The 26,253-nt window shown below is 40.6% G+C and overlaps 1 protein-coding gene across 4 annotated transcripts in view; it reads right to left on the bottom strand.

Moving 5' to 3' along the window:
* IL12RB2 (interleukin 12 receptor subunit beta 2) overlaps positions 1-26,253 on the bottom strand; it is a 77,781-nt gene that overhangs the window by 5,859 nt on the left and 45,669 nt on the right. Inside the window, exons 9-15 of one of the 4 annotated variants that reach the window (XM_030328054.1) lie at positions 25,799-26,018; positions 15,401-15,601; positions 11,298-11,396; positions 11,049-11,207; positions 6,269-6,406; positions 3,411-3,501; positions 847-946 (exon numbers count right to left, since the gene is read on the bottom strand). In XM_030328054.1, the coding sequence (XP_030183914.1) occupies positions 847-946; positions 3,411-3,501; positions 6,269-6,406; positions 11,049-11,207; positions 11,298-11,396; positions 15,401-15,601; positions 25,799-26,018 (1,008 nt within the window). The remainder of the gene's footprint in view (positions 1-846; positions 947-3,410; positions 3,502-6,268; positions 6,407-11,048; positions 11,208-11,297; positions 11,397-15,400; positions 15,602-25,798; positions 26,019-26,253) is intronic. The other 3 variants (XM_030328056.1, XM_030328058.1, XM_030328057.1) reach the window with 3 other exon arrangements.

Below are 26,253 nucleotides of genomic sequence, written 5' to 3'. Positions count from 1 at the left end.
GTGACCTCAATTCCCACAGAGACAGACACGGCTGAAACCTGCTCTTTCCCTGAGCAGTGGCTGGTACAGTACCTTCTGGCCTGAGGAAGGGTGTGGATGAGAGAATGCACTGCATAACTGAGGAGAAGAATCCTGGAGGAGAATGTCTAGCAGGTGTGAGAAATAGAGTGTGGGGCTGCAAGGTCCTGGGCAACGGGAAGAATATTGGCATCCTGCCTTTGTCCCATTGGCTCCCCTTAAATGCACAGTGTTGCTCCATGTCCAGATGCCTCCAACTCCCAGACCCCTCACCCAAGATGACCAGCTTGCCCCCCATGAGCTGTTCTCACCACCTCGGGCTGTGCGGCAATGCCCTTCCCATCCTTTACTCTCCATTCTCCCATCTGCCAGCAGAGCAACCTTTCCTTTAAAACCTTCTCCTTGCACAATGGAATGACTGGCTTCCTGCCAACGCCAAAATAGTCTGAGCTCTATTTATCTGTTCAATGCTCAGGACAGGAAATGTCACAGTAAAGCTTCAGTTCTCTTAAATTTGGATGAGTCAGGCTAGTGCTCAGCAAATGGCAAAAATACTTGCTTTTTTATGTCTTTTGAAGAATTGAGGTGAGGAGGTGAGGAGGGAACCTATGGCATAGAGAGGAATGAAAAGCTATGGGTATTTTAGTCTTTTGGGCATAAGCTTCAGAAAATTCCTGTGTATGGGAGTGTTGACTCAGTTAGTAACCTAGCACTAGGGGCTTCAGCTTATCCATAGGGACTAATAAGCACCTAGGTCTCCTGATAACTAATGGGAAACTTAGATCACTGGAATTCTATCAATTCACCACTAAGGCATTATAACCTTACCTCCACAGTGGGGTATTTCTTGGCCCAAGTACTATTGGCTGGGTCTGGAATTTCTTTACTACACCACTGAGGTCTGAGGGCTGAAAGGAGAACAAATACCCTATAGATAAAGAAAACAATGACATCTGGTTAAGCATGCACACACACAGTGGCATGGAAGCATCGGTTCTTAGTGCGGTGATTTCATGGTAGGAGTGTGCAAATGAATGAAATAAAAAAACACTGAAGGAGAAAGATGATGCATCATCCAAGGCTAGACTAGTTTTCTCTGAAGTTCAGATAGATGATAGAGTCATGATGCAACCATTTGGAGTTTGCTAAATAAATTATGGAACTTTTACTCAACAAATGTTTAGCTGTCACTGTCCAGCCATGCATTCATTCAACAAGCACCGACTGAACCCCTAATTATGTTGAGCACATGCCATATCCTGGGGATGAAAAAACAAACAAGAAGACATGGTTCCCACCTGTGGAGAACTTACTATTTAGTTTAAAATGTTTATAAAGAGTTTGTTATATGCTAACTAACTTGGATGTAAATCTAAAAAAAATTTTTTAAGGTTTGTAATAACGGGTAAAGTATTATGCTAAAAGGAAAAAAGGAAAACAAAAACAAAAACCACCACAACAAAGAACAAAACAGGAACAATAACAATGTTAAAAAAAAAATGCCTAGGAAAAAAATACCATATGGAAATATCCAAACTGTTAACAGTAGTTGTACTTGATGATCAGAAGAACTATGGGTGTTCTTTTTTCCTTTATCCTCTCTGGTTTTTTAAAAATACCTTAAAATGTGTTTATATTACTTTTATGACATGAAAGGAAAAAAGTCCTAAAAATGTTTCTAATAAATGCATGTGAGTTAAATGTTTTGATTATTTTTTAAAAATTCAAAGCGAATATGAAACATTTTTGAAGAATTGGCTTTAATAAGCTTTGATGTTTAATAAGAATGGAAAGCTTTCAGGATGTTTAGCCCTTTGAAGCAAGTGATGTGTCTGTGTGACTGGTTTCTCTCCGAACAACTGTGAGCAGAGGTACCTGTGACCCAGTACAGATCATGCAGATGAAGACAATGTCCAAGGAATGCCAAGCCACTAAAGCAGAAGACAACGGGGTCCCTAATGACTGTGTGGAGCATGGCTGCCAACCAACCTGGATGACTTACTTCAGGACTATTATGTGGGAGAGAAATAAACTATTTTTAAAGCCATATATCTGGGGGTGTTTGTTTTCTTTTAACAAAAAAGCTTTCACCCTAACTGGTAATATTTCCCTGAAGAGGATGAATGTGATCCTACTTGATTCTATTTGAATTCAACTTTTTCAAAGTCTACCTAAAGAGAGCTCTGCTTTGAAGTATCTATCACATATGAGAGCTTCAATAAATGTAAAGCCTTTCAGATAAGTTCAATGGCTAGTAGAATGACTTTGAGCTAGTTTCATTTTGACCTCTTCTCTTACTTTACACAACATTTGAAGAAAACTCTTTATCGAATAACTCTAAAAAATTCTCTTTACAAAATAATGCCTAAAGAAATTGTAGAAAATAAATAGAACTAAAATCCCGTTATTCTATATCCTGGTAAACTACCATTCATTAATATTTTGGTGCATATCCTTGGGGTAGAGAGCGTTAATCACTACCCAATACTCCCTCATCCTCTTCCTCAGGGAAAGGACCCTGATTTACTGGGATGACAACAAGCCCAGCTGTAGGACCGCAATTTTAAATCTCCCTTGCTCCAGTTCTGGCCAATGTGTAATCAGAAGTATCATGTCTGACTTCTTCATGTAAAAGCTCCCGAAAAGGGAAATATGGGTACCTTGCTTCTTTCTCCCTATAGTTGTAGAATGCAGGCATGATGGCTATAGTTCTGCAGTCATTGGACCATGAAGTGAGCTTGTGGAAGCCAAGTCCGGATAATGGCACAAAAAGATCAAAGGAGCCTAGATGCCTGGTGACTATAGAGCTACCACACCAGCCCTTAACCTGAATTTACTTCCTTAGCCTGGGCGAGAAAGTCCAGGGCTAGCTAGTTTAAGTCCTATTATTTAGCATATAGAACCAAATTTAATGCTAAATGGTCTGTCTTACATGTAGGTATGCATGTGTACATGTACTTTTTAAAGTACATACTGCTTTGCAACCTTTTTAAAATGTAATATTGCAAATACATCATTTTATTTTCTCTTTAATGGATATAATATGCTATACAGCATGAGATATATTGTGATGTAGTAAAACAACCCCATATCACTGGACATTTAGGTTATTTCATATTTTCCTTCAATGAACAATACTTCAGTGAACGTATTTGCCATTAAATATCTGCATATACTTAGACTAAATTTCCAGTTAGGAATTGATAGGTCATAGGTCTATTTTAAAACTTTAAAAAAAAATTTAACATAATACTGTTGTCCAAGAAAGTTGAATAAATTTAGTCTGCTACCAGCAATGTATGAGAACGTCCGTTTCTTTGACGCATAGTGGCAACAGCTATTGTCATTTTAAAAAATCACATTGCTGAAATTGGAAAATGTAACCAACTCACTTTTGCCGGAAGTAACGCGTTGAGAAAATGCCCACTATGACGACAGCAATGCAAATGCTTGGTGCCACAAACACACTCCAATTGGCTTTACCTGAAAAGTTAGCAAACCCTGTGACTAAGTTATCTTCAATGAACATCTTAAAATACTCACTTGCATGAACCCTCTGGCACCTACCCACAGCTACTGGCTAGCTAGATGGGCTCAGGAAAAAGGCCAACTTGTTTTTGTTCTTTCAGCTAGGGAGAAGGGCCCTAAGGGATCCAGTTCTATGGTTCTAAGGAAGGGGCTCCTTCCTCTAACAGGGGCAGAAAGAAAGGGAGTGTGGTGTTCCAAGCACTGGCTGTGAACTGGGAGCCCTGAATTCTAATCCTGACTTTCCACTGACTGATATGTGATCAATGGACTTCAGATTCCTGATCTACAAAAGGTGAATGATGACATCTGCCCTGCAGGTTGTTGTGAAGATTAGAGATGGTGTATATAAAGCACATGGCAATGCATCTGAACATAGGAAGCCCTTGAGAAATGGTATTACTGATTTTAACAAACCACTGGATAAGCCTTCTAACTAGGGTCTTTGAAATTGTTTGGATTCCTTGCTATGAAGATGTATTTTGCTATGTGTTGGGATTCTTCATTAATTCATCCATTTATTATTAGTAGTATATTCTTTATTATTATAATTCTAATTATTATTCGTTCATTATTATTAACCATGTATCAGGCCCTTTTAGGTGCTGGGATACAAAGATGAGGAGGACATGGGCTCTGTTGTCTTAAATCATTAATCTAGTCCAGGAGATAGATGCGTAAACATGTAAATAAATCATGATGCCATGGGATATGCATTTTTACAAAAGGCATGTACAAGGCAGTGTAGCAGGGAACAGCATGGGAAATAATCCCAAGGGCAGCCCAGGATGTTGTCCCAAAAGGCATGATGTCAAAAGTTCAGGTTTGGAGGGTGGAGCCAGCAAAGCAGTCAAGTTAGGGAAGCAGACTAGACAGAACTATACAAAGGCATGGAACCTTCAGGCAACTCCAGGTAGTCTGGTCATGCTTTCAAGTATGAAAGACGAGCGTGTGGTAGAGGACGAAGCTAGATGGGTGAACAGGAGCAGATCATGCGGGGCTTGGTGACGAAGCAGTTTGAACTCTAGCTTGAAGGTCCCTGGGGAACCACTGGTGGGCTGCGATGGAGGTGGGATGTCAACATGGAGCAAGGTATCTTGCAGAAAGATTCTTCTGGTAGAGTGCAGGACAGGTTCAGGAGGAGTGTGAGCAGGGAGGGACTAGCAGGCGTGTCACCAGGGCTGAATGGGGTGTTGATGCAGGCAGTTTTGTTACCACCCCACGCAATCAGCACAATCTGACATTTCTTTAGCATCTGTTTTCCTTCCTGGGCAGATGGGGCAAGTATGGAGTACCACAGGTAGAAAGATGCTGATTTGTTAGTTGATTAATTGCTGACAAGTTAACTTTCATGCTAGTGTGCTAGAAGATGAGAAGAGGGTTTGTCAACTTTCCCAGTGGAGAAGTACCGGGCATAGAACAACAAAGTCCTAAATGATCAACCTGATACTCCATGTTGCAAAGCAAGAACAGCTTGCTTCATGCTTGGAGCAAGATGCAGGCACGTGCTGCCAGAGAGAACAGCACAATTTAGCCAGTGGAGAGAAGCCCATGTTCGCTAGGTCACTCAAATTTAACTCAAGTAACTAAATCTGGGTTTGATTTGTAGTTCTGCCACTTGACACTTCCATGACTTTGGGTAATCTTTCTGTACATTCTGGACCTTGTAAAAAGGCATCCTAATCCCTTGTTCCTTTATTCATTTTGAATTGAGTGCCTGATACTATGTGACCAGGTACAACAGTGTAAAGCAGGCACCTTGCATGGTTGAGGTCAGGATTCAATGAGTAAAAGTACGTGTTATGAAGGGTGAAATGTGTCCTTTTACCCCAAAAATCCATACACTGAAGTCCTAACCTCCAGGACCTCAGAAAGTGACCATATTATGAAACAGGATCATTGCAGATATAATTAGTTAAGATGAGGTCAAACTGGTGTAAGTAGCCCTAATCCACCATGATCAGTGTCCTTAAAAATGAGGAAATTTGAACAAAGAGACACACACAAGGAAAACTCCATGTGAAGATGAAAGCAGAGATCTATAAGCCAAAGAACACCAAAGATTGCCACCAGATGAGAAGAGAAGCAGGGAACTGATTCTCTCATAGTCCTCAGAAGAAAACAAGCCCGCTGATACCTTGAACTCAAGACTTCCAGCTTCCAGAACTGTGAGAAAATAAACTTCTGTTGTTAAAGCCACACAGTTTGTGGCACTTTGTTACAAGAGCCCCAGCAAACCAATACAGTGTACAAAGCACTGAACACAACGACTGGTGCATAGTAACTACCTGATAGGCAATAGCTGCCATTGTTATTGTTGAGATTATTCTCATTGGTCACTGAACAGATATTTAGTGAACAAGTACTATGTCCTCGGCACCGAACCAGACCTTGAAGATAAACAGATACCAGTTCCTGCCTATTGGATTCAGTGTTTTGAAGAGGGGTCAAATGTAGTGCATTATGGAGGAATTACGGAGGTGCACTTGGGAAGGCTTCCTGGAGGAGGAAACACTTTGGGTGAGTTTTGAAAAATAAGTACATACTTTCTCTAAGCAGTGGTAGGGCAGTCCGGCTAAAGGAAACAGCAAGTGCAAAGATGGAACAGCAAGAAAGTAATTAATGAATTAAAGAAAATCTGATAATCTCCACGCCAAACACAGTGGGAGTATACACCTAGGTAGGAATCCAAGGTGGCTGTGCCATCTTTAAAGTTGTTTCCTACCTTGCAGATGAAATTCCCTCTTGTTTCCTGGGGGGCTTTCACCAGCAGCTGTCAGAGCTGTTATCCACAGGACATATGTTACTCCGGGCTGCAGGCTGTCTATTGAATGTGAATTTGGGGATACCCTATAGGGAATTTCTGAAGGGAGGATAAAGATAAAAGAAGAAAGGCACATGTTACAGGAACTATTTGAATGTGGGCTTTTACTTACTTTTGTTGTTGTTAATGTTTTAATTTGAAAGAGAAAAGCACATTGCTGTTTTAAAACTAATTTTTTAAAACTACTAATTCATTAGTACTTAATATTTTACTAGGCCCTAGACACTGTCATTTACGGAGGTCTCACTCTACAACATACCAAAATAATTTTCTGTGGCAAAATCTTTTGAAAGAACTTTCATCATTCTGCTTTGAAATTACTCAGCTGTAGTAATTCCTTTTATTTCCTATGACTATACTGTTTCCAATATTTATTAGATATATTTGAGAACTCTTGGGGAGGAAATTAAATACACCAATTGTTTTCAGTGGAATTTTTAAGAAAGCTAAGTTAGGCAATTAATGAAATAGACATTTAACATTAATTTTGATTTTCTGCTTTTTTGGGATAGGTTCTAGATACTGGTCTTAATGAGTTTAACATGATGATCTGCTTCAATCTGACATAAAATCTAAAATTGAGATCAGTGGCACGTACATTGGATTTATTTGGCAGTTTAACTAGGTTATCAGTCCCTTACACTCTCAACACCCCTGCAGAGTCTCAGCAGGGAAGATTTTGGGTTTTTTGAGCAACACGCTGATGTTTTTTCCCTCCTGTAGTACATAGGCAATCTTCTTTTCCAGTGATCTGCTGGGTGTAAGGTTTGGACTGACTTCTCAAAAGCCAGGGCTTCGAGGCAGGAGGACTAGAAGATCAAGGGCAGAACTTTGGCAGGAGTAACCTGCTGGCTCCCTCAGCTGACATGCACCTGTGTGGGTGATCAAAGTGGAAACTTGAACCCAGCACTTTTGAGCCTCAACTTCAGTTAACAGCTCAAAAACCCCAGGGCAGGTCAGACAATGCTCTTGTTTGCTAAATTTATTTCCACAGTCACAAATATTTATTGAGCTTGTGCTCTGGATAAGTCACCAAGTATACAAAGGCACAGAATCTGCCTCAAAGAGTTCACCAGCTAGTGGAGAAAACAGAGAGAGCCCTTATACTCCCCCCACCCCTGATTACTATGGGTGACCAGCAAGGAGTCCTGTAATATCTATCCAAAGGGGCCTAAGCACATCACTTAACAGCTGTGACTATCAGAGCAATTTTTATATTCAACATCCTTTTTTTTAATTTAATTTTTTAAATGTTTATTTATTGAGAGACAGCATGCAAGGCGGGGGCGGGGGGGGGGGGGGGCAAAGAGAGGAGACACAGAATCCGAAGCAGGCTCCAGGCTCTGAGCTATCAGCAGAGAGCCCGATTTGGGGCTCAAACCCACAAACTGTGAGATCATGACCTGAGTGGAAGTCAGACACTTCACTGACTGAACCACCTAGGTACCCCTATATTCAACATCCTGTTGAGAAAAAGTACCATGTGGAAAATTTCCAAGCCTACTCTAACCTGATGAATTCACACAGACTTAAACTATGTGATTAAACTAAAAAAACTCTGTCTTTATTCCTACGGCAGAGGATTAAAAAATTAATTTTGGAGAGACCTTCTCTCATCTTGCTGCAGCAAAGCATCAGTGAGCATCAGAGTCAACCATCCGACTGTGTGAAGGCACCCTTAACTCAGAGTGAAATGAGACCTCAGAACAGAAGGGAAGGGTCTTGAACGGTTTGCTGGGCCAAAAAAGTTTATACACAAACACACACACATATGTATACTTGGAGAATAAAAACAGAAACTCTATGGAGGGAGCAGTGAGGAGGGTGATGGCTCCCTCAGTTTGGCTAGCAAAACAGACCTGGTTGAGAAATGGGAGAAAGAAGTCATGCAGGAAATTCCGGTTCTGCTGCCTGGTCTGGGCTGTGATCACCAGCAGAGATAAAGGTGGGCATTCAATCCTTGGGGGGCTGAAACTTGAGGCTCAGGGTGGTTAAATGAGGCGGCACCAGTTTAGGAAGATGGGATAGTTGCCAATCATTTGAAAGGCTGCAGGTAAGAAAGTCAAGTGGTACCAGACAAAACAGCCACATTGTTACTGGAAACTAGTTATTACCTAACAATCTACATTGGTGTAACAAAGAGTAGGGCAGTATTCACTCCTGTATGCCTGGTACTCGGAGACAATGGTGAGCAAATTGCCCTGGCCTCTGCCTTCATGATGCTCAGAGTCTGTTGACAAAAACAGCCAAGTAGTAACAAAACCCAGTAGAGAAATGTGCTATTGGTGCACATGGCAGCATCAACACATTTCCAGAGGAGTGGCTGTGAACCGGAACCACCTGAGAGAGGCACTAAAATGCGGATGCTCCGCCCCAGGTGTAGCCCTCTCCTCTGCTCAGGCAGGGCAGAGTGCTCCAACTGCATTCTGCGTGTGGCCACAGTGCTGCTGCCCAGCGGACAGCTCCCAGACACATAGGACAGGGCCCCCTTCCTCGTTGGCTCGCCATCCTTCTCTTCGGTTTGTAATGCCTCTCTCTCTGGTGTCTTTCTCCCTCCTCCTCAACCTACTGCCCTCTACCACTCTCTGGAGACTGCACCTGTGGCTTTGCCAATGATTTCTAGTTGCCAAATACAATAGGTAGTTGTGAGTCCTTGATTACAATGGTTACATCACTCTGTGTGCTTTTCCACCTCCCTTGGTAGATTGAGCTCTCTGAAGACAGACAGGTCTAATTCATCAATGAATGCTTACTGAATAAAAGGAAAACTGGTGTGAAATAGACTTTGAATCTGCACCTCCTCTCCTTAAAAAAATTTTTTTTTTAATTTTTATTTATTTTGAGAGAGAGAGAGAGAGAGCACGAGTGCAAGTGGGGGTAGGGCAGAGAGAGAGAATCCAAATCAGGCTCCAGGCTGTCAATGCACCTCCTCTCCTTTTAATTTATTTTAAAATGCCCTTATATACACTTCAGATTCATCAGATTTGTGGTGAAATAAGATACGTAGTTTCTTCAACATGTACAAGAGTAGCTCTAAGAACCAACTGACCATGTTGATTGTAAACAGACATCTTGGTTTCAATTCTGCTAAAATGCAAAGTGGGGGGTGTCCAAATGGCCCAGGAAGCGGTCAATCAATTCGTCATGTTCTGGGGTGCATTTCAGAAATAACTGACCCTGACGGGCCCAAAGTGGTTCTGTTCAAAGATATGTGCTGTTCATCAGTGGTGGATTAATTGACAGATTGTGAGGCCTTATAATGGAATTCTATAGAGCTGTTCAAAAAGAATGAGGCAAATCCATATGGACTGATGCAGAAAGAGGTCCAGCCTGTATTATTGAGAGGTAAAAGCAAAGTGTAGATCAGAATGCAGATGATTACCCTAAATATATGCATTAATTTTTCTGTTTTTTTTTTTTTTTTTTTTCTGGAAGAGCATGTAAAGAACTGCTAACAGCCTAAGTATGGAGGAAGGGATAATTTACATTTTTGTATCTTTCTGAACTATTTAGGTGCTTTTACTACGTGCAAGTTGTATTTACATAATAAAAATTAACTAGCATTAAAAGTCATAACTTTCAGAAAAGCAATACTGAAGATTTTCTAAGGTCAAGAGAAAGGACCAACTTCTAAAGTTTTCCAGGTAAAAATCAATCTTGCAGGCAGCTCTCTGGCACCCACATCTCAGGTTACATTCTTCCTGGACCTAACAGCTCTCATGAAGGAATAAAAATATTGCTTCCTTATTTCTCTTTATTCTCAAGTTAGTTAAAAAATGTTGCTTCTTTATGATAAATGCTCCTGAAAGAAAGCCAGTTGCTTATGAAATAAAAAGAAGGTCAAGCCAGGAAAAAAACCTGTAACAACTCTGAATAAATCAAAGATTAGAACATCATATCTGGCAAGTGACTTGGAGCTGCTACATAAATGAGAGATGAAATCATTTGAGATAATGTTCTAGCCAGAATTTAATTGCTTTAGATTTTTATAGTTATAGAATAATTATGGGTCATAAGAAGCTACCTAACTGTATTGTATTTTACCCATTTTAAGGAGAAAATAATATGCTATGATAGTGTTTGCAAATGTGGGGGATTCAGAAGTTCTAACATCCCTTACACACCTCAAGGGTCTATATAATAGTACTGATGTGCTGTTACTGCTTTTTCTTTTTAAATTTTTTTTAACACTGATTCATTTTTGAGAGAGACAGAGCACGAGTGGGGGAGGAGCAGAGAGAGAGGGAGACACAGAATCTGAAGCTGGGTCCAGGCTCTGAGCTGTCAGCATAGAGCCCGACGTGGGGCTTGAACCCACAAACCATGAGATCATGACCTGAGCTGAAGTTAGACACTTAACAAACTGAGCCACCCAGGCACCCCAGCTGTTACTGCTTTTTGAAATATCTCCCCATATGAGTAGCTCCTTGAGAGCCTAGTCCATTACCTTCATTTCTTCAATTTGCTTGGCACATAACATATAGTCAGTAACTCTGTGTACGTGTGTGTTTAGATATGTTCCATTTTTTTTCACTCAATTAATTTCACAAATATTTACTGAGCACCTACTATGTGCCAGTCACAGTGTTAGCACCTGTGTGTATGTATGCACATGCGCATACTTGTGTTTTCCCAACATCTAAATAAGAAAGGCCCCACTGCATTTGTGCCTCACACATACCACAAAGTTGAGGCTGGGAATTAGAGTCCTGTTCCTTCCAGTATATCCTGTAATGGAGGATGCAACCCATTTGCTCCTGGGCTGGAATTTCGTTCCATGAAATCACAATGTTCCCCTTTTCCTCTGAGATGGCATTAATGTGGGGGCCGCTCAGTGGTGCTGCAAAGTAGAACACAGAAAGCTTTTGTCACCCTTTAAATCCAAACTATTGAACTAAAGTAAAATTCGGCAAAAGGTTCCAAGGCTCACCTTTGTGCTTAGAGTTACTCCGGATGGAGCTGCATCCTCTCTGGTCCCCCGACAGTGCACACACGCAGATTTCATAACAGCTGTAGGGTTTTATGTTCCCTGCAAGGAAAAGGGAGTTCTTACAACAGGTTTGGCATCACATGTGAGTCACTAAAGGGAGACATTTAAAAATTTCTGGACTGAGGGTGAAGGGATGACCTAAGTCACAAAATCTCAGCATCCTGTTTGCCAAGTTGCTGGCTTCTGGAAGCAACTGCTCCTACCTCTCAAGTTCACCTCAAGGTGAGCCAACAGGCAGACCTGAAGCTTCTTTCCGGGGTCAACATGATTAAGGAGACAAAAGCTATTCCATTTCCAACAAAGACTTAAATATAACCACAGAGACTGCTTTTGAAACAAAACTCACAAGGAAAAAAAACCAAAAAAACAACAAAAAAAACCCCCGCAAAACCCACTGACTTCTACAAGCAAATCATTTGCTATTTGCAGAGAAGTGCGACTGTTGTTTTGAACCTGAACCCTCTTCTAACTCCACAGACGCTTTTGGGGATCTGACAGGGCAGCGGGATGGCACATTCTAACCAGGGCATGCTCAGTGTAATCCAACCCCTTGTTCCTTCCCCTCCTCCCCCCGCCTCCCCCTCTATGCTCCAGTCACATTTCACTTGCTTGACAGCCTGGAGATGAAGAGGATACCTAGGAACGTTACTACCCCTTCCTAGCTTTTAAAATGCCACACTTTGCAATTTTCTGTGAGTCATGAAGTTTGCTGGAGAGTTGCTCTTTCCTGTTAAAATTCCTTATTTCCATGAATCTTAGATTCTACTTCCTATAAAGAAAAGGCCCTTCTCATAGACACTGCCCAGGACATATCTTTAAATTCCCAATGGAAATTTAAAGGGAAAAGAGAGTGAATCCCTACTAGGCAATGATAGGATTACGTGGTCAGAGTAAGGGCTGTCTCCCATATTGTTTAATGCAGATCTGATCCCCTACACTGACAATTTTAACATTTTATTTTGGGGGAAGAGGAATTTTGTATTGCAGAATAATTTACTAAATAAGGTGTGTTTTATATGAAAATCCATTGTTCCTTAAACATTGCAGCAAGTGCCCTACAGAAACCTCAGATGTGTAACCAATACTGTTGGAAGACACCACAAGGAGATCCGAACTCATGCCATGGTGAGTTCCCATTCATATTCATGAACCAGGTGATACAGAGAAAAGGCCACAGTGAGCTTAGTCCAGTCATCCAAAGCTTCTTCACAGTGGCATGCAGACCCAGGAGCCAAAAGGGCAACAAGGAATAAGGAATCATATTTCATCTGGGAGGGGCTAGGGCCTGGCTGCTGTCGCTGGTCCTGGAAGCATCTGGCCAACCACTGTGCCTGTGTATAGCTGTGGGAATTCCAGACGAGCTCATTAGGCAAATAGTATCACCGCATTTTGCCGTGCAAAATGTGAGTTCAGGGCAGAGGCTTTGGGACTGCTGCATCAGAAGCTGTGGCTTCTTTTTGTGAATAGCTCACCCTTAGTGGAGGAGGGAAGAAAATGTGGATCCATAACTTAGTTGACTTTTCCCTTTGCATGCAGAGGAGAGCCCTAATAAGCTTGTTCCCTGGTTCTGACCTTAAGGACTCCTGTTTTATTGGCTAAGTCTTACACAAACACACCCTAATCATTAGCTCCAAATTCCTTAGTTTTGCCGTCCAGTGCACAAAGTCCACATTCCTAAGTTTTTTTATTTCTTTCTATAGTCTGGCCCCAACTTCTAGGCCTATTTCCCACTACTCCTGTGCATACATATATACCTGGCACCCTTGGACAAAGGCTCCGTTCCATGTTTTTAAACTATAGCTATGGTGGATTTTTTGCAGAAAGCTAATTTCACCTATTAAATTTGGGAGAAGACAAACATTAAATGATCAGTAATGAAGAATGATCATAGAGGAAGTCCAGTGGGAGCATGCAGAAGAGGGACCCAAATAGCCTAGGCATCAGGGAAGGTATTTCTAGACATCTACAGATAGATATCTACATATTTATATAAGGAGTGGATCTATATGGTCAGAACCATTTTTACCCACACAAGACAGGGCTGATGGTCTCTAGCCTGGGCCCATAAACCTATAATCTAGGAGCCAGATGGTATTCTGACCTTCAGGATATATTCCAAAACACCCAACTCTGCCCTAGCCAGATGATGAGAAAAGGCTGGTGAGGATCCGAAGGCAATGAGTCACCTTACTGACTGGAGAGTGCCATATTGAATCATAAGTATGAATTACTTAGTTTGTTAAGTGTTTATTTCCAGAATGTAACATCAACACTAATAGCTAACCAAAGATTTTCAAGCAGGGGAACAACTTTAATTAGTAAAATTATTTCACCCAATATCATACTGATTTCATTCAAATGAGTATTTATAAAGTGCTTAAAAATAATTTAATATCTTAAATATGAAAAACATTCTCTCCTGTCATCTCTTTTATGGTATTTGGGTAATATTATAGAATTTCTAAAAGGAAGAAACTGTAGGGACCACAGGGCTCAAAGTATCCCACAGAGGTAAATCCTAATATAGTTTATAATAAGCGTTTACAATTTTGTAGCAGTTTAGAGTTACACTGTTACATTTGATTTGATGGGCATAACAGCCCTAAAGGGAAGTTGGTCCTATTTCAACAATTCTAGTGACAGGTAATGCACCACTCTGAGGGCCAATCAATTGTCTTATTAGAGACCATCATGTGTAAGGAAATTTCTTTCTCAAAATTGAGCTGACATCTGCCTTATAATTTCCACATAGAGGATTTAGTTGTGTTCTCCAGAGCAACAAAGGACACATACTCTTTCTCATGTATACATCAAAGCCAGCAACAGCCATCAAACCTCCCACCCCCATCTAGAATTCTCTTCTACAGGCTAAATGGTTCCCACATTAAAAGTTCCAGACCTCCAATGACTTGTTCTCATCTTCCTTTGATGTTCACTGGGTTATCTAGACAACATTGACTTTAAGTGTAGTGATTAAAACTGAATGCAACCCACTAGAAATCTGAGCAGCTACAGTATAAAAGAGGCACACAGTTAATGACTAGCTCACGTGTTGTCACATGTTCTGCTCTGCTTATTTCATCTGTCTTGTCTCCGTAAGCAGGGCATGTATATCCTCCTGGACAGGTGTAATGATTGCCATGGTGTAACAAAAATATTATAGAATTTAGAGCTTGCAAGCCTGTAAGAATGTTAGCCCTGTCACATATAATAACAACAATGACAGCTAAATTATCAGGTACTTAAAATGTGTTAGGCACTATTCAAAATGTTTTCTCTACATCAATTCAGTTAGTCCTCACAATAGCCCAATGGGGTAGGTAATATTATTTTGCCCATTTTGCAGATAAGGAAACTGAGATAAAGAGAAGTTAAATAATTTGCCCTAGGTCACACAGCCTAGTGACAGAGCCAGGACTTAAACCCACAGAACCTGTACTTTCAGCTACTCTGCTGAACTTATTCCTAAAAGTGACATTGACTAAGCTCTGTCCAATCATTTTAATATATTTTTCAGATGCCTTCTATCACTTGATTGTAACTACTGACGGATTTGAATTTGGGGTCTAGAGATGCTAATTATCACATAGATAATTCTGGATTTATTATCACACAAATACTATGCAGCAGAATTGGTAATGAAAGATCTCCTGGTTTCCTCGTCTGTACAATGACTACAGTAGTTGCTACATAAGATTGTTCTGAGAATTACCTAAACTCCTAAGTGAAAGGTGCCCATCACACTGACCGATTACTACTTAGCTCTCAGCCATGTTTGTTTGGTTCAATGATGCATTTGGCATATACGGCTCTGTGCCAGGCACATGAATTTTCCATAAACACTAGAGATTTTAGTCAATCAGTTGGTATTCTATGCCTGCAGTGGTATACTCTGAGGTGCTGTCCTGAAGGACCCTAGGTCATTACTATTCCTCTTATGCAGCCGCCTGTAAACTGAACAAGGTTCTGGGTTCCCACCTGTGACTTCCTCCAAAAAATGTGAGCTTAGTAACTCTCCAAAAGGAAGGTGAACAATTAAATACCTGAAATCAAAGCGGACACATTGTAGGGGGGGCTCCGCAGCCAGTTTAGAGGGGGCTGCGTGTCACTCCTGGAATGGGGCTCCCTCCATTCCACCACATACTCCTGGACAGCAGGGGCGGCTCTCCCAGGGGGCTCCCAGGTCACCATCATGTTGTCCACGCCCTCTGAGTTTGCAGAGACCTGACGAGGAGCCAACAACTCTTAATGGGGAAAAGGGGGAAGGACAAAAACAAATTCAAAGGTGGATAAAGATATAAAAAACAACTCATCCCAGCAAAGTTTTCCAAAAAAAACAATTTCTTTTTAAGAACTTCAGATTTGGCGGGGGGGGGGGGTGCCTGGGTGGCTCAGTTGGTTAAGCGTCCAACTCTTGATTTTAGTTCAGGTCATAATTACACAGTTCGTGGGTTCGAGCCCTGTGTCGGGCTCTGCACTGACAGTGAGGAGTCTGGTTGGGATTCTCTCCCCCTCTCTCTGCCTTCCCCATTTCCCTCGCCTCAGAATAAATAAATAAAATGAACTTTATTTAAAAAAAAGGACTTCATATTTGTTTTCAACAATCTGAATTGGCATCAGTGCAAGGACCCTGTGTAGTTATTATTTCCTCTTCATCTTCCATTCCCCAAAGGTACCTGCTGTAATGAATATAACATGCATCCTTCTAATCTACCTCCCATATGTTTATTTAGATATCTACGTATCCTTGAAAATTAGTGTTGCTTTGTGTTTGTGCTTTGTATTTTCATGAAATGTGCTGGGAGTAAATATAATGCTTTTTCTTACTTTTTCTTTCCCATTTAATATTATATTTCTGGGATATGTTCATCCTGCTGCTATATGTAAATCCAGCTTATTCCTTCTGACTGCTACCTCAAATCTTCTTCTGTCCAAGCGACAATCAGGCAGTTCCTTCCAGCTGTTTGCTAACACAAACAAGGATGCAATGAACATTCTCTTCCATATTCTCATGTGTCCCTGTCCCAAGAGTGTCTCTGGATATATCTGCACAGAGCTGTTCAAGTATAAATACATGTATTATTTCATTAAACACAGCCAGAGTGATCTCTAAAATAGCCAATCAGTTGACACTCCAACAAGAAAAGCATAAGGAGGGGTGCTGGGTGGCTCAGTCAGTTGAGCTTTGACTTGGGCTCAGGTCATGATCTTGCAGATTGTGGGTTTGAGCCCTGCGTCGGGCTCTGTGCTGACAGCTCAGAGCCTGGAGCCTGATTCAGATTCTGTGTCTCCCTTTCTCTCTCTGGACGCGCACCCCCCCCCCCCCACCCCCCCCCCCCCCCCCCCCCGCCAATCATACTCTGTCTCTCTCTCCTTCAAAAATAAACATTAAAAAAATTTTTTTAAAGAAAAGAAAAGCGTAAGGATTCTTATTTCCCCACCAATACTTGGTATCTCTGACTTTCTAATTTTTGCCAATCTGGTAGATGCAAAGCAGTTTTTAACTACGGTTTTGTTTTTGCTTTCTGATTTCTTATGATGCTGAGCTTTTCTTCATATGTTACTAGCATTCTGACTTCCCCTCTGTGAACTCCCTGCTCATATACTTAACTCATTTTTTCCGTGAGTTTCCTGTCTTTTCTCTGATTTACAGAAATAGGTTTTATATTCTAGATATCAATCATTTGTCAGTTTCAACACTAGAAATATTATATTTCAGCTTTTTAAGTCTCTGATAACTTTATGATATGTTTGCACATAAATATTTACTTTGATTAGGTAAATTTATCTATGGCTTGTGCAGTTTTTTAAAAAAGTGTTTATTTCTGAGAGAGAAAGAAAGAGGGAGAGAGTGTGCTCACGAATGGGGAAGGGGCAGAGAGAGAGGGTGGGAGAATCCTGACATGGGGAGATCATGACCTGAGCCAAAATCAAGAGTCAGATGCTTAATCTATTGAGCAACCCAGTGCCCCTGGCTTGTGCATTTTGAGTCTTGTTTATGAAATCCTTCCATCTTGGGATCATGAAGATGCTCAATTACATTTTCCTCCTCTTGGCTTCTGGTTTTTACCTGCCACATTTAAGTTTTTTAATCCAAATCTAGCTAAGGGAATACAATTATTAAGGGGAACTAGATTTTATTATATTTTCCACACTTTGAGTCAATTTTTCCAAATGTGATACTATCCCTAAGTTCCATATTTTAATGGATACTATCCCTAAGTTCCATACACAAGTTCCATATATTTAATGGGTCTATGTCTGGGGTCAGCTTCTTTGCGAGAACACACTGCTCACACTACTAGGCTTTGTGATGTCTATTTGATTGGTAAATTCCCCTCCTCATTTTGCCCTTCATTTTCCAAAGTGGTCCAGGATATTTATGACACTTTATTCTTCCATATAGCTTTTGAATCAGTTTATCAGAGTCCCAGAAATTCCAGCTGTTATTTTTTATTGGAATTAAGTTAAATTTATAGTTTAATTCAAGGTGAAATGATGGTGTTCCAATGTTAATTTGTTCCATTCATAAATATGCTGTTTAATTGAAATTTTTCAGATCCTCTTTTATATCTTTGTAAAAAAAATTTTTTTAAGTTTATTTCTGATAGAGAGAGAGAGAGAGAAAGAGAGAGAGAATGAGCGGGGGAGGAGCAGAGAGAGGGAGACACAGAATCCAAAGCAGGTTCCAGGCTCTGAGCTGTCAGCACAGAGCCTGACATGGAGCTTGAACTCGCAAACTGCAAGATCATGACCTGAGCCGAAGTCGGACGCTTAACTGACTGAGCCACCCAGGCGCCCCAGATCCTCTTTTATATCTTTCAATGGAGTTTTAAAAATAGCTTCTTAAGGTTTTTATGCATTCCTTGTTACAGGCTAATTCCTAGACACTTTATACATGTATTCTGCTATTTAAATAACATCTTATTTTCTAATGCTTTTTCTACCATTTGTGTGTGTCATTCTTATTTCTGGTAAACTGCTAAAGTTTCTAATTAGTTCTAATAATTTGTCTGTTGCCTTTGTTGAACTTTCCACTTAGTAATCTTATTAGCTGCACACTTTAGGCATCCCCTCCTTCCGGGGCACCTGGATGGCTCATTTGGTTGAGCATCCGACTTTGGCTCAGGTCATGACCTCACGGTTCATGAGTTTGAGTCCTACACTGGGCTCTGCTTTGACAGCTCAGAGCCCGGAGCCTGCTTCAGATTCTGTCTCTCTCTCTTTCTCTCTCTCTACCCCTCACCCACTTGCACTCTATCAGAAATAAGCATAAAATTTTTTTTCCAAAAAAAATCGCCTCCTTTCAATCTTTAAATCTCTTATTTCCTTTTATGTTTTCATTGTTGCAATTTTAAGGAGACTGTGCTTATATATCTTTTTAAGATGATATTTGCTGAAGGTTTTTGGTAGCAGTCTTTAAAAACCTTAAAACATTTAGTTTCTTCATAGTTTCCAATTAGGTTTATTTTTAAAAATATTATTTATTAAAAAATATTTTTCACCAAATATTTTCTGTATCTGTTAAAACATACCCCTTTCTCTCTCTTTTTTATTATTGTGATGAATTACATTAATACATTTTTCTGATATTTATCCATCTTTACATTCTTGGGATCAATCTGTTGATCATTCTGCACTATTTTCTTTTTTTTTTTTTTTTTTTTACCTCTCTATCCTCCACCTTCTACTAATTTTTTTTTTCACAGATTGATTTTTTTTAGAGAAGCTTTAAGTTCACAGCAGCATGAGTGGAAGGTGCAGAGCTTTTCTGTGTACCCGACCCCACATATGCATAGCCTGCCCACTACTGACGTCCGGTACTAGAGCAGTACACACAGTAAGATTTTTTAATAAATATTTTCAAGTATTTTTTTCCCTTCATTTAGTTTTTTTCTCTGCCTGGGACTCTTTTAAGTAGTTGTCATAATTTCTCTTTCTCTTCTTTCAGTCTTTTAAGTTTTCTCATTTTTCAACTTCTTCCTGGCTTTTGATGCCTTTTGGAAGTCTCTCACCCAAACTTCCACTCGCTCGGTCTTGAGTCCTTTCTGCGATTCAACGCATTGGCTGTGTTATTTCAACAATTAACTTTCCATACCGACTCTCTTCACTTGGGGCTTCTTCATAACCACCTGACTTGACTGATTCATGTTTCTACCAGCCTCTCTAATCTTTCTAAGGATATTGTTATGCTTATTCTCAACTCTTGTTCTTTCTGTGGCATTAGTGAGATTTTCTATGGTACATGTTGTTCCCTTTGTTGCCTTTCTTTCCCGGAACTTGTGCCCCTCAGATTTCTCCTAATTTCTCCTTTGGGATGTCTTATTTTCTTGGGTTGCTGTTGCAGCCTTGGCCTTATCTTTCTGTGGGAGACAGTGAAAGCTTCACTGTAGTTTGTGCTTCTCCAAGTAAGTTCAGGTGGGGAGGAGGAGCTTTTCAGGGTGGAAAGTTCCAGGCCAGAGAGTCTACAGTGATTTAGCTGGTGTTCTACCTGTCCTCAGGTTCCCCTGAGGTATACTTAGTACCTCCAGAACCCAGTATCATGTCTTAATGGCTGGCACTGCTCTGCATGGGGGGATTGGGGCTGTTACTCTCTTTTGTAATTGCCAGGCCCATGGGGTAGATGGCAGGAGAAATCTCAAGGACCAGCCAGCTCAGAGGCAGTCTTTGCTCTAAGCTCCCCTCCACAGCCAGGTGCTGGGGCTTCTCTGAAGTTACCCTGTTCTGCTCTCTGGACTTCCCTGCTCATAGTAGAAATGTCTAAGCCAATGATCATATCAGGGCAACATGAGTGATAAGAAGGAGTGAAACCAGAAAGTGCTACTTCAGCACTCCCTTTCAACACTATTCCCCACTGCACTCCGCCATCTATCCTGTCCCTCCAATGGCATCCTCAGTACTGTGCTTGGTCATGAGGGCCTATACCTGAGTATTGGCTATCTTGTCAGGGACTGGAACTCCCCACTAGGGGTTCCCTTATATTCATTTGCCTTGTTATCAATGTCCTGGCTATGCCACATGATTTTTTTTTTTTTTTTGAGAATGAAATGCATTCATTTGGTAAATATTTATTGAGCACCTATAGGTTCCAGTACCTTTGCCAGGTGATGGACTAAAATAGCCAGAGACCCCTTCTGACCACTGCTTTCTCTGGAATTTGCTAGGCAAATCAACTTGGCATTGCTCTGCCTGACTCATCATATTTACCAGGAACCAGCCTGAATTTCCTTCCCCATGATGTTTGTCAGGGCATGTTCTCTCCTTCAGAACTCTGACAACAACTCACCTTCTTTCTATCACCTTTCAGAATTATTCCTTTAGCCTCAATCATTCAACTTCCCATCTCCTTTTTCCCTGAGAGCTCTGAACAGAGTTATAAGGTTCATAAGCATTTGCAATAAGTACCCATCTAAGAGACAGGTGGCCTTGTTTTTCCAGTCCAGTTCTGCCACTAATTGGATCTGTTGAACTTGGCTAGGTTATTTCACCTCCTGGGCCTCAGTCTCTGACATCTGTATGGGTCTCTGTTTATGACTGTACTGGCTTCTGTTAAAAACTTTTTATTTTATTGTCTATTTATTTATTTAGAGAGCATGTAAGAGCAGGGGAGGGGCAGAGGGAGTGGGAGAGAAAGAATTTTAGGCAGGCTCCACTTTCAGAACAGAATCAATGCGGGACTCAACTCACGAACTGTGAGATCATGACCTGAGCTGAAATCAAGAGTCAGACACTCAACTGACTGAGCCACTCAGGCACCCCTGTACTCGGCTTCTGACTTTTCCATAGTTTTGAGAATTCTTGAGTACAGGGACTGGTCTGAAATATTAAATATGTTTTTACTGCTGACTGATGGGTTTAGCACACATTCAATTTTCATCGTAAACCAACAAATCACTCTTGTGCTTCTTTATAGGCAATGCTGTGGCAGGTGTTTTTTTTTTACAACAAAGTTTTCCCTACTTTCTCAAAATCAACATAATTCTGCCTGTGGGGGGTATTATTTTCTTTTCCTAAAAGGAAAGCTCTGTATGTGAGGAGTATACATTAACATACACTGAAGAAAGGGAGACAAAATCATAGTACGTTATCCCTACAGATCATTCAGAATATGTGTGAGACAAGAGCGCTCAAGGGTGGGACCATGTAATTTGCCAGTGTGTCCTCTATGTCACCTAGGACGTGCAGGGTATTGGGTGGTTCAGGTGTCATCTTAGGAGAAGCATAGATCCTTGATACTCCAAGATTTCCAGGACCAGAACTCTCTCGCTATTGCTCAGTTCAAGTACTGTCCTATCTTACCTCCCCTGCATGTTCATCTGTATGGAGCCTCATCCTTTTTTTAACCACCTATCCAGTCTGAGAGGAGAGAAACAGGTGTTTTGTTTGTCACTGCTTTCCACCATCTTTCCCCTCCCCAGGGACTTCATTCCATTAATTAGTCCCTCTCTCCCCTTAATCCTCACACTCTTCCCTACCCAAGTCTTTTTCTCAGCTTACAAGCTTGCTGAGATCTCACTTTAAAATAAGCCCACACACCCACACACCTCCACTCCCACACCTGGCTCACAGAGCTCTCCATGCTCGGGTCACATGTTACTCATTCCCTGGCATCTCTTCAAGCCCATGCTTCAGCTTTTCTCTGTTCCTAGAGCTCCCTGTGCATCCATCTAATCTTGCATTTGTTCACTGTACCAGAGTTTATTTGTTTTTGTTTGCCCCCCCCCCCAATGACTGGAATATAACTGGAGGACCTCAACAGTATATTTTACCTATTGCTGGATTCTAGATGCCTTATGTAGTATATACTCATAAATGACTGCTGAATGAATAGAGGCCAACTCTAACATAATGAATGTGTCATTTAGAGAAGTTGTTACCAAATCTAAATAAAGCATCTGTAGGAGTGCCTGGGTGACCCAGTCAGTTAAGCGTCAGACTCTTGATTTTTTTGGCTCAGGTCATGATCTCAGCTTTGTGGTATCAAGCCCCACGTTGGGCTCTGCACTGACAGCACGGACAGCATGGAGCCTGTTTGGTATTCTCTCTCTTCCTCTCTCTCTCTGTCCCTCCTCTGAGTGTGTGCCCTCTCCCCCTCTCTCCCTCTCTCTAAATAAACATTAAAAAAATAAATAAAACACTTGGAACAGGCCCAGAAAATTCACCAAGATTATATCCTCAAGACCCAACTGCAGTGGCATTTGAAGAAGGTATTCTGACATGTTACATTTTAACAACAGCAGGATACTAAATAGTGGTATGAGTTCAATTACCCCCACAGGGTATATTAAAAATTATATATGCAGTACTTACTGAAGAAAAAATTTTTAAAAAATACAGAAAGCAAAAGTGGGGGTCCCTGGGTGGCTCAGATGGTAAGCATTCAACTTTTGGTTTCAGCTTAGTTCATGAGATCGAGCCCCAGGTTAAGCTCTCTGTGCTGATAGCTCAGAGCCTGCTTGGGATTCTCCTCTCTCTCTCTGTCCTTCCCTGCTCACTCTCTCTCTCTCTTTCTTTCAAAATAAATAACTACACTTATATAAAAAAGCAAAAGAGAAGGAAAATCACCTGTAATCCTATGATGCAGTCATGACCTCTATTAACATTTTCATATACATTCTACTAGATTTTTTTTTAAGATGCAAAAAATGTGTAGTCATATAAATACATTTTTTTCTTTTCTTTTTTTTTTTGAGAAAGGGTGGGGAAAGTGGGGGAGATGGAAAGAGAGAGTTTGAAGCAGGCTCAATGCCCAGCAAGGAACCCAACTTGGGGCTCCATCTCACAATTGTGAGATCATGACCTGAGCCGAAACCAAGAGTTGGATGCTTACCAACTGAGTCACCTAGGCACCCCGTTAATACATATTTTATTATTTTATTTTATTTCATTTATTTATTTACAGAGACAGAGTGTGAGTGGGGCCTGGGCAGAGAGACAGGGAGAGACAATCTTAAGCAGGCTCCACATTGTTAGTAAAGGGCCTGATGTGGGAATGAACTATGAACCATGAGATCATGACCTGAGCTGAAATCAAGAGTCAGATGCTTAACTGACTGAGCCACCCGGGCACCCCAAACATATTTTAAATAGCATCATCCCATACATACTACAAAAAGTCTACCTTTTTACTTATTATGTGCATTTTTGCTTGTCAATAAAAGCACAATTAGAATATCACTTTAATGCTAGTGTGGGATTAGGCCAGGTGAGAGTCATGATACATTAAGCCAGTCATTCTCTATTATTTAACGTTAGGTGTTTGTGGTGTTTCACTATTTCAAACTTTTTTCCACAAACATCTTTGTGCCTACACTTCTAAGCACTTACCATTTGCTGAGGATTCATTTCTAATGGTAAAATTTTTTGGTCAAAGATATATTAGTATTTGAAGTTGTTACATATGGCCAAATGTCTTCAGAAAGTGTACAAATTTACATACCCACCAGCAGGCTACAAGGGTATCTCTTCCCCACACACTCCCCACATGGGTTATACTAACTCTACTTATTCTTTCTCAGTCTGATTTGGTTTCTCAGTTTTTTCAAAAGTTGCATGTCATTGATTGCTAGTTAGGTTGAACATATTTTCACATCTTTATTGCTACTTTTCTATTTATTTTTGAGTTGCCAGTTCATATCCCCTGGTCACTTATTTATTTGAAAAAATAGATAATCTCCTTTTGCTGAAAATGTGATATAAACACTTCTTAAATTGCTATTTACATTTTAAAACATTTCATTTATTTAAAAAAAATCTTAATGTGATTTATTTATGAGAGAGAGAGAGCATGAGAAGGGGAGGGGCAGAGAAAGAGGGAGACACAGAATCTGAAGCAGGCTCCAGGCTCTGAGCTGTCAGCACAGAGCCCGACTCAGGGCTCAAACTCAGGAGCAGTGAGATCATGACCTGAGCCTAAATCAGACGCCTAACTGAACTGAGCCACCCAGGTACCCCAAATTGCTATCTACATTTTTAAAGCTTTGTTGTGGTGTTTAAAAATTTTTATTTTACTATGCATACAGTTTGAGCTTTTTTTCCATACAGTTAATTCATCTTTTCCTTCGGGTTTCTGCCTTAGATACCTAGCCACATTTGTCAGAGGTTATCAGTTACCAGTTATCATTCTCCCAAACACTCTCTCCTCATCATCTTTAGCAAGGCAACACTGCTGCCTGGAGTATATTTCTAAGTCTCCTTTGCACCTGTGACCAGGTGACCAGGCAGAGTCAATGACTCCAAGTGTGTTGTGTGATCTGGAACAAAGCTCCTCAGGGTGAGGGCCCTCCTCTCTTCCTTCTTTTCCTAGAAGAAAGTAGCTAGAGCTCTGGCAGCCATCTTGGACCACTTCCATCTTGAGGATGGAAGCCAACTTGGCAGAGGGAACAGAAAGAAGGAGCCTGGAATCACCAAGCTGTCACATCAGCCCTGAGCTGTCTACCTCTGAACTTCTTATATGTGAGAGAATTAATAAAAGACACTCTAGTCAGACCTCTGGTAAGAGCAACCCCTTACTGCTAAGAGCAATTCCCAACTCATATACCAACCCAAAGTTACATCAATATTTATTTGTATTTTCTTCTAGTTATTTTTAGCTACTCTATTATCTCTATGTTTATGGCTGTATGACTGAAAAGATATATAACTAAGATTTAACAGTGTATATAAAATAATCATGTTGAGTAGAAACTTCTTTCAAATGATGATTGCTAGACTCACATGTAGATAAGATTGTTCCACTGGATTTTAAGAAAGGATTTAATTATAGTTTTATAGGCATTTTTGGAAAAGTTAGGCCAGTGATCTTGACATGGAATCTATTTATAATACAGATTTGAGAAACAGCATTTATATCCATTTTATTGACTAATCATAGGCTTTTATCTTGAGAAATTAGTTTTCAGAGCATGCAACTGTAAAATGTGTATAGCTAGTTGGGAGATTTTCAATATAGATAATTGGTACATATCTAAATTTGTGTAATAAAGAGCTATATAGTACAGAAAAATTTTACTATGATTTCATTACAGCCAGAATTTCAACACTATTGGTTTTAAAATATGCTTAAGTGTAGAATATTTTTTTCTAGAACTTGACAACACATGCTATTCTTGCTCTTAGAAAAATTAGCCAAATATTAGTGTTCAATTTAATGTAACTCATATTTCCTAACATTTGTTAAGCACCTACTATATATTAGTCTTTATTTAATCTGACAATGAGCTGCAAGACAGATAATATAATCCCTACTTTGGAGAGGGGGAAACTGAAGTTCAGACATGTTAATTCACTTGTCCAAGGCCGGGTGCAAAGAGCCTCTGAAGGCTGTTAGCTCCAAACTCCTGTGTTACTCATGCCAGGCCCTGGGCTGAGCCGGTGGGAGATATGAGGTAAGTAAGATACAGTTTCCCACAGGCAATAATTGAAGGAAACTTGGTACTTACCTGCCTCACACAGGTCCGTTATGTTAATACGAGTAGGCGGGGAACTGCCTTTTGAGTTGGCTGCAGACACAGTTGCAGCCCAGTTTCCAGTTCTGGGAATGATCCAGGTCCAGGAGGTGTGTTCTGTGATGTTCTGCATTGTGACTTTCCCCCCTGCCACCTCCTGCAAGGTCACTAGATAGTGGAGGATTTTCCCTCTTGCCTCAGATACACTCATATTCTGTAAAGAAACACATCTATTTACTGTGTAGTCTCAAACAAGGTCGCTGGATCTTTGTGCCTGGACCTTATGGCTCCTGTAGCAGCAGGTTACATCCGAATGACTTATTTATATCTTCTCATCTGCTGCACTGCATATTTTTGTGCCTCCACCAAAACCCACCATTTAGGGGAAAAAATCAGTTAATATTTTTTAAAGCTAATTCTTAAAGACACATTGATTTTCCTTTCTTGTT

This window comes from Lynx canadensis, chromosome C1, assembly GCF_007474595.2.
Source record: "Lynx canadensis isolate LIC74 chromosome C1, mLynCan4.pri.v2, whole genome shotgun sequence".
In the NCBI taxonomy this organism is placed as follows: Eukaryota; Metazoa; Chordata; class Mammalia; order Carnivora; family Felidae; genus Lynx; species Lynx canadensis.
This window is presented reverse-complemented; position numbering and strand designations above follow the sequence as displayed.